This window comes from Octopus bimaculoides, chromosome 24 (genome assembly GCF_001194135.2).
Source record: "Octopus bimaculoides isolate UCB-OBI-ISO-001 chromosome 24, ASM119413v2, whole genome shotgun sequence".
In the NCBI taxonomy this organism is placed as follows: domain Eukaryota; kingdom Metazoa; phylum Mollusca; class Cephalopoda; order Octopoda; family Octopodidae; genus Octopus; species Octopus bimaculoides.
The window spans coordinates 9,709,965-9,719,692 of record NC_069004.1 but is presented as its reverse complement, the minus strand read 5'-3'; the positions used below and the strand labels follow the sequence as shown (position 1 = coordinate 9,719,692).

The window sequence follows — 9,728 nt, the reverse complement described above, 5'->3', positions numbered from 1 at the left end:
TTGTAGGCTTCCAGTTCTTGTCGTACTTGTTCACTGTAATTTGAAACGTAGAAAAACAATACAGTCCTATATTTAAGAGATGAGGAATTATGTACATTATTTACATTAGACAGATATTTGTCCTCATTTTGTTTGTTGTTAACACAACGTCTTGGCTGATATACCCTCCAGCCTTCATTAGGAAGGATAGGAAAATATTAGGTTTATAAGCCCTAAAATTCACTCCATAATTGCCCACAGGCATATGGTGTAGTGGTTAAAAGCATGGACTACTGGTGTGCTGCCTTAAAGAATTTTAGTTAAATGAGTTGATCCCAATACTTAGTTTTCTTTTTTTTTTTTTAAAGCTTGGTACTTATGCTATCATTCTCGTTTGCCAAACTGCTAAGTTTCGGAGACATAAACACACCAACATGCAGACATACATATATGTGCACAGTTGTGGAAATTAGCTGCCCGGCAGATGTTAACATAAAGTTGAAGATCAGTGAAAAAGGGAATACCCACACTGAACTATTGAGAAATCTGCAGTTACTCAATCCAGATTATAAGTTCACGTTTATACCCTTGGATATGTGTGTGTGTGTATATGTATGTATAAGTGTTTATACATATAGACATATATGTATGTATGCATGCATGCATGTGTGTATGTGTATAAGCTTGTATAAGAATGTGTATGTGTGGATATATATCTATATGTGTATATGTGCCTGCATTTGTGTATGTGTATGCATGTATACTATGTGTGAAAACTAAATACATGCATATGTTTGTGACAATGTTGGCAAGTAGACTTACTGCCAGGTTCGTTTGTCGTTAACAGGGATTTTAGCATCATTTCATACCAAAATGCCCACACCAAAAAATTTCCTTTCCTTATTCTTGATCTACTTAATTCTCCTCCCCCACCCCACTTTTTTTAATATACATACACATATATGTGGTGCATGAATACATGTATATGTGTATTCATGTTTCTCTGTGTGTGTATACGTGTATGTTCTTATCTTGATGTCATGTGATGGTTGTAAATGAGTGTAATGCAATCAGTGTTTTTCATTTCCAATTTTCTGTGAAAACAAGTCTGTCCATGGAGCAATATTACCTTGCTTGGAAACAGGCGAGAGTTGGTGACAGGAAGGGCATCCAGCATTAGAAAATCTGACTCAACAAATTCTATCTGATCCATGCAAGCATGGAAAAGTGGGTATTAAATGATGATGATACTATAAATATATCTATCATCATTTAACATCTGTTGTCCATGCTGGCATGAGTTGGATGGTTTAACCAGAGCTGGCAAGCTAGGGTGCTGCACCAGACTCCAGTCTGATTTGGCATGCTTTCTATGACTGGATGCCCTTTCTAACCCCAAGGACTTTACAAAGTGCGGTGGGTGCTTTTACAGGCACTTTATATATATATATATATATATATATATATATATACACACACACATATATATGAGAGAGAGAGAGAGAGAGAGAGAGAGATGCAAAAAAAGACAAATTTATGTATATATATATATATATATATATATGAGAGAGAGAGAGAGGGAGGAAGATATAGAAAAAGACAAATTTTATACACTACCTGAAAAGTAAGTGATGTTGTCGAAACATCCAGTCAAATGTTTGGGTTTCCAAACTGAAGTTGCGACTGATTTCTTTGAGATGTTCAAGAATATTCTGCAACCAATGCCAAATGTAAAGTTAGTGGCCAAATTCTCCCTCAAATCAAATACAAATTACATAAATGAGAAGTCCATTGGCTAATGCAGCCCTATACACCACCGTCATTAGGATATTTGCTAAAGATTTACTCACCACCTGTCTCCACAAACATGCTGTATTTATTCTCTGTTCTTTCTACTATGACTACATCTGTGTAAACTGTCCAGACTCACCCATCTTGACTCTTACTCTAAAAAGTTTGCTCAATCTTTCCATCCTAGTATGCACTTCTTTGCTTTTCCTTCATTCATCAGCTTACATGAATCAAACATCAATCAAATTGGCTTTACCCAGATAAGGAAACATACCACCAAATCAGTTTATGCCAATATTAGAAATCAATGCTTAATGACAACCAATAAGAATTAAAAAGGGAACGGTCACCTTGCAGAGTTCTTCCTGGCTTTGACCTGCAGCTGTTGATATTTTAGGAAGTAGAAGCTTGTAGAGGTTGTTGAATAAACTGTATTTGATTCGATGTATTGGTGCTGTGAATATCATAAAAATTGTTAACAGTTAGTGTTGTCAAGAAAATTACGGAAACAAAAACGAAACTAATTATAAGAATTAAAAATAAAATTGAACTACATTTTTTTTTTGTTTTACATGTGTATCAAGTCACTTCATCCAGACGTACTATAAACACGTACAGCTGCATGAAATTCATATATTATTCAAAAGAAAAATATATTCTTTGTACCATAAAATAGAGGGTTAACTGGTTTGTTGAAACAAACTCTGGTCAGACATGTTTCCATGGAGTTTTTTTTTTTTTTATGTGAGAACAGTGAATTCTTTCAGTTACCACATTAAAATAAATTACACAGCAACCCCAAGAATTGCTCTTTTGTGCACAGAAACCATAAATGGTAGCCAGAATTTGAGTTGGGTCAGGTTGAAATGACAGAGCAGGACCCCATTTATGGCACCATACCTAATCTAATCTATTAGTCATCGTCATTTTTACAACCACTTTTACATGTAAGCATGGATTGGACAAAATTCATTGAAGCAGATTTTCTACGGCTGGATGCTCATCCTGTTGCTAACACTTATTTGTTTCCAAGCAAGATAATATTTCTCCAAAGCTTGACAGGTTTTCACAAAAGTTTGGATACAAATGACAACACTCTTATGATAGTGACACTTGCTTACAACGTTCACGCAATGTCAAGATGAAAAGGCACAAACACATGCATGCCTAAATAGCTCTTTCAGTCTCTCCCAGTAGCTCAGTCGTTCCACTGATGCAATCTGGCACTGTAAGGTGACCACAGTTGAGAGCAGTAGTCCAGACAGCTGATAAGAAATGTCCTCCATAGAACCAGCATAGTTTCCTGGTCCTTATTCTGAAGGTTCTCAGAATCCATCTGGCTTCTGAGTTTTAAGAAGTCATGCAACCACCCCTGATCTTTCCAGTTATGCTGAGTTTCCATAGTTTGTGACATATCATCCCATAATCAACCTTATACAAAGACTTTTAAAAAGTCAAGATATATCACATCCATGTTTGATATATACACCCTGTATATATGTGCATATACACACACACATGCACACATACATACTTTCATGGTATATATATGTGTGTGTTTGACTCCTTGTCTTTGAAGTCACATTACAATTGTAAACAAGTGTTACTGTCATACAAGTTGTGTAGTAAGTTTCCAATTTTTCATTAAAAACATGTCTGGTCATGAGGAAATGTTACCTTACTTATAAACCAACAAGGGTGCACAACAGGAAAGGCACCCAGCCATAGAAAATCTGCCACAATGAATTCTTATTTCTTTTTTTAATTTCTTTATTGCCCACAAGGGGCTAAACATAGAGGGGACAAACAAGGACAGACAAAGGGATTAAGTCAATTACATCGACCTCAGTGCGTAACTGGTACTTAATTTTCTCGACCCCGAAAGGATGAAAGGCAAAGTCAACCTCGGCGAAATTTGAACTCAGAACGAAGCGGCAGACAAAATACCGCTAAGCATTTCGTCCGGCGTGCTAACGCTTCTGCCAGCTCGCCGCCTTGAATGCCACAATGAATTCTGTCCAATGTATGATTACATGGAAAAGCGGATATAAAAACATTGATCATGATGATGATGATCTCTGTATGTGTATAAAATTCAGCAAAAAGATAAAAACAGTAAACAGAGAGTGGATACGTACTTGTTTTGATGATGTTTGCAGTTGTTACAATTTGTAAACTCTGGAGTTGTCTTCGTATCACTTCAGTTTCAAATGTCAGGTAGGATGAACTGTCATTGCTCTAGAAATAGATCCAACATCACAGATCAGAGCAAATGTGGAAATATTTTAAAGGAGATATATTTAATGGACAGGTCAGAAACCACATGCCAATATCCTTTCTATCATAGGCACAAGACTTGAAATTTAGTGAGGAGGGGCTAGTTCAGTGATTCCTAATGTAGGGCTCCACTGGTGGGGGCCTGTGAAAATTGTGGTGGGGGTGTGGGATCCCCAATTATTATTTTTTTTTAGTGGGACATGGAATTGTGAAAACTTTTATTTTCTTAGTCAATAATGTACTTTTTCTTTTGTACTCAGTAATTAATAAAAGATTTGCCAGCAGATTCTTTTGTATTAAATAATTGTGATAAATATCAAAAACGAAGGGTTTTTTTCCCAACCACTGAAGGGGATGAAAGGTAAAGTTGACCTTGATGGAATTTCAACTTGAAAAGTAAAGACAAAGTAAAGCTCACCACCTTAATAATAATAAGGGTTTCAAATTTAGGCAGAAGGCCAGCAATTTTGCGGGGAAGAGTTAAATCAGTTACATTGACCCGTGTTCAACTGGTACTCATTTTATTAACCCCAAAGGGAAGAAAGGCAAAGTTGATCGTGGTGGAATTTGAACTCAGAATGTAAAGATGGATGAAATACCACCAGGCATTTTCTCCAATTTGCTCACGTTTCTGTCAGCTCACTGCCTTTTAATAATAATAATCCTTTTTACTAAAGGCACAAGGCCTGAAATTTTGGGGGAGGGACTAGTCAATTACATCGACCCCAGTGTTTCACTGGTACTTAATTCATCAACCCCAAAAGGATGAAAGGCAATGTCAACCTTGGCAGAATTTGAACTCAGAATATAAGCATTTTGTCCAGCAATGCTAACGATTCTGCCAGCTTGCTGCTTTAATTACAATAATAATAATAATAATAATAATAATAATAATAATCTTTTCTACTATAAACACAAGGCCTGAAATTTGCGGGAGGGGGATAATCAATTACATCGACCCCATGACTCCAAAAAGATGAAAGACAGAGTTGACCTTGGCAGAATTTGAACTCAGAACATAATCTTTTCTACTCTTGGCACAAGGCCCAAAAATTTTGAGGGAAGCGGGGCCAGTTGATTAGATCAACTCCAGAACGCGACTGGTACTTAATTTATCGACCCCAAAAGGATGAAAGGCAAAGTCAACCTTGGCAGAATTTGAACTCAGAACGTAAAGACAGATGAAATACCGCTAAGCATTTCGCCCGGCCTGCTAGTGTTTCTGCTACCTTGCTGCCCTGAACTCAGAACATAATGACAGATGAAATGCTCTTAAGAATTTCGTTCAATATCTTAATAATTCTGCCAGTTTGTCACCTTGCATCAAGTACTGTAATCAAGTGAACATGTGGGAAACCAATGATACAGAGTGTTTCTTATTGTAAGGGAATGGTGGGAGTGTTTCACATCAGATAGGATTATCAGAGTGTTGCAGTGGTTGGAGAAGAGCAACCATACAAGAAGGTATATAATTCAATGAGTATAGATTGCTTGCTATCTACTTACCTTTAGGCAATAAATAAAATGGGGTTTGGTGATAGAGACTTTCTTGATGATTTCATCGAGTTTCAAACAAAAATCTTCTGCTAACGTGTTTGTGTGCCTGGACAACCTGTAATAGAAGAATGAAACAACACTTCATGTTTTAGGATCTAAACCGGCCTAAATTTTCTACCTGTTTCATGTTGAAACTGGCCAAATGTGAACTCTTATATCAACCCTACAATATCATTCTAGAAATTAACAGTTATCTCCTCAAAATCTCATCACTGCAAGATAATGCATGATCAATTCAAAACAAAAGTGAGATCTGGCTCACTTAAGAGTACCCCTGATGCATTGGGCGATATGATATGCTTGAGAAGACCTGTTGAGTCAAGTAAAACCAATACCGTAGCTGTGGCCAGTGCCCTCTGATTGGCTCCCGTGGCGGTAGCACGTAAAAAGCACCACCTGAATGTGGTTGATGCTAGGTCTGCCTGATAGGCTCCTCTGTTAGCGGAACATAAAAAACACCATCTGAACGTGGCCAATGGTAGTACCTCCTGATTAGCTCCTCCTATGCTGGTGGCACGTAAAAAGCACCATCCAAATGTGGCCGATGCCAGTACCCACTGACTGGCTCCCATGCCGATGGTACATAAAACACACTATCAGAACTTGATTGATATCAGGCCTGCCTGACTGGCCCCTGTGCCGGTGGCACGTAAAAAGCACCCACTACACTCTCGGAGTGGTTGGAGTCTATTGCAGTTGCTGGCTCTCCAGACCTCAGTCAAACTGTCCAACCCATACCAGCATGGAAGAAATGGACGTTAAATGATGATGACGATGTGATTGCTATTTTTAGAATGACATTAAAGGATAGATAGGAGAGGTCATATCTGGCCAGTTTGAACATAAAACATGCAGAATAATTTGGGCTGGATATGGCTGGTTTAAATGTTAAAGAGTTAATTCAATGTATTTTGAAAATAATGAAGAATTTAGTAAAATGACTACTGAGTTGATGTTTTGAACAAATTAACGTGTAATTTTGAGGGAAAATTTTAATTTCTCATCACTTTAAAGCAGGAAGTTTGTCTCACATAAGCAGAAACCTTGAGCAGATTAGTTTTGAAGAAGTTAAATAATTAGATGTATCCTGTTACCAGTTCACAAATCACCAAGCTCTTGTTTTGTCTTTGGCTTATGCAGCTACTCTTTGACTTTATCATCGCCACAGCTAACACCACTGCCACCAACACCATCATCACTGTCAACCCCACCATCACTACCACCAGAACAACCATCACTGCTGCCACCATCATCATCATCTCTATTGACCTTCTTGTGACCTTTGCATTTTGATTGTCCCCACCAAAAATGTAAGCACTTTTAAATTTGATAGTTTGGTTTTCTTTAACTACTTGGAAATGGTTCTTTCAGTTTAATGGCAGTCTAAAAGTGGAATTTTTTAGCTTAGATTTCACAGAACCAGATATTATAACACAAGACTTACCATGTAACAGTCTAAAAGTTCTACTAATTTACAATCCTGAACTTGTAATTTATTATAAAAGACCACAACCCATAAAAATAAAAAAATAAAAAAACAATGAAGGGCAAAGTTGACCATAGCAGAATTTGAACCACAACACATAAGTCATAAGCCACTTCCTGGACACTCATAACCACAACACATAAGTCGTAAGGTGTTTAATCTCCTGTCCTAAACATTCTACGAATTCACCACCTACAAACTCTTCTAGAGGCAAGTATGACAAATAAAGAGGAAAAATACACAACTGCAAACAGAGTGCATTGTAACATTGCTGAGTGGTCAGTTAGTTTGCAATACAGAGTTTAATATTTCCTCTGAAATAAGGTGGGAAGCTGGCAGAATTGTTAGCATGATAGATAATATGCTTGGTGGCATTTCATCTGTCTTCATGCTCTGAGTTCAAATTCTGCTGAGATAGACTTTGCCTTTCATCCTTTCAGGATCAATAAAATAAGTACCAGTTGAGTACTGGGGGTCAGTGTAATTGACTAGCTCCTTCCCCTGAAATTACAGGCTTTGTGCCAAAATTTGAAATCAATATTTCCTCCAAAATGGTAAATGTAAATGTTTCCTGCATGGCTCAGTGGCTAGAGCATCGGGTTCACGACCATGAGGGAGTGAGTTCGATTCCTGGACTGGGGTCTGTGTTTTGTTCTTGAGCAAGATACTTTATTTTATGTTGCTCCAGTTCACTCAGCCATAGAAATGAGTTGCAACATCACTGGTGCCAAGCTGTATCAGCCCCTTTGCCTTGGATAAGATCAGTAGTGTGGAGAGAGGAGGCTGGTATGCATGGACGACTGCTGGTCCTCCATAAACAACCTTGCCTGGACTTGTGCCTTGGAGGGGAACTTTCTAGATACAATTCCATGGTCATTTATGACCAAAGAGTTTCTTTACTCTTTCTCTTAGAGCCAAAGAACCTTTAAAGGGCCATTACTTATCATTGACTTGAACAGACAAAGAGCTAAATCTCTACTTCCTGAACACTCACAAGGGTCCTGGATCTCTCACAGGGAATTTCCCTCATTATTTTACTGCAAGCATGGCTGGATGGTTAAAAAGTTTACTTTACAACCATGGGATTTCAGATTCAATACGACTCTCCAGCACTTTCTATCATGGCTTTGGATTAATCAAAGCTTTGTCATTTATGTCCACTTTTCCATGGTAGCATGGGTTAGAGAAATATATTGTTAAAGTAGTGTTTTACAGTCCAGTGCCCTTCCAGTCATTAACTCTTGCTTGTTTCTCAAGTTAGGTGTCTCTTATTTCAGACATATTTGAAGGTTTAAAGCCAGCAGACAAGTTGTTGATGAGAGAAATGACAATACCATTTGTAGCTTGTGAGTTTTAGAGAAGTGAAAATGTGAACAAACACACACACACACACACATGCATCCACACAAAACTCTTACCTTCCAATACCAACACGAGGTAGGATTTTGTACAATTTCCCCTGGGGTCCAGGAACTGACGCTGTAGTAAAGAAATTATAAGATGTATTTTTAAATCTACATGTGCATCATCATAATCATCATCATTGTCACTTTAATGTTCACTTTTCCATGCTTGCATGGGTCAGACAGAACTTGCTGAGACATATTTTCTATTTAGTTGGATGTTGCCAACCTTCACCTCAAGGTAATATTTCCCCTTGGCCAGATGTGTTTCCATGGAAGACTTGAAATGAACAACACTGCCTATATGATGGTGATGCTTGTTTACAACCATAATGTAAAATCAAGACAAAGACATGCAAACACCCACTACACACACACACACACACACACACACACACACACACACACACACACACACACGCACACACACACACACGCACACGCACACACACACACACAGAGCTATGTTAAAAATTCAAGAGTTGGAAAAAAACAGGTATCACACGTTGGTTAATAGAGTAGGTAAATCACTATCTTAACTGCGGCCATGCTAGAGCACCGCCTTAAGTTGAACAAATCGGCACCAGGACTTATTTTTTGTAAGCCAAGTACTTATTCTATTGGTCTCTTTTGCCGAACCACTAAGTTACAGGGACGTAAACACACCAGCATCGGTTCTCAAGTGATGTTGGATGAACAAACACAAACACAAACATTTACACACACACACACACACACACACACACACACAATGGGCTTGTTTCACAAGGTTTTGGTCAGACCAAGGCTATAGTAGAAGACACTTGCTCAAGGTGCCACGCAGTGGGACTGAACCCAGAACCATGTGCTACTTACCAACCACATGGTCACGGGTTCAGTCCCACTGCGGGGGCCCCTTGGGCAAGTGTCTTCTACTATAGCTTCGGGCCGACCAAAGCCTTGTGAGTGGATTTGGTAGACGGAAACTGAAAGAAGCCTGTCATATATGTATACATATGTATATACATTTGTATATGTATGTGTGTATATGTATGTGTGTGTATATGTTTGTGTGTATATGTATGTGTGTATATGTGCCTGTTTGTCCCATCCAACATCACTTGACAACTGACGTTGGTGTGTTTACGTCCCCGCAACTTAGCGGTTCGGTAAAAGAGGCTGATAGAAAAAATACTAGGCTTACAAAGAATAAGTCCTGGGGTCGATTTGCTCAACTAAAGGCGAAGCTCCAGCAT

General features: G+C 38.3%; 1 protein-coding gene across 1 annotated transcript in view; it reads right to left on the bottom strand.

Annotated features, from left to right (window-relative positions):
* Positions 1-2,081: 2,081 nt before the first annotated feature.
* The window catches only part of LOC106881740 (unconventional myosin-XVI), a 39,997-nt gene continuing 32,350 nt past the window's right edge, over positions 2,082-9,728 (bottom strand). Inside the window, exons 13-16 of the mRNA XM_014932230.1 lie at positions 8,509-8,569; positions 5,554-5,659; positions 3,909-4,008; positions 2,082-2,224 (exon numbers count right to left, since the gene is read on the bottom strand). Coding sequence (XP_014787716.1) covers positions 2,082-2,224; positions 3,909-4,008; positions 5,554-5,659; positions 8,509-8,569 — 410 coding nt within the window. The remainder of the gene's footprint in view (positions 2,225-3,908; positions 4,009-5,553; positions 5,660-8,508; positions 8,570-9,728) is intronic.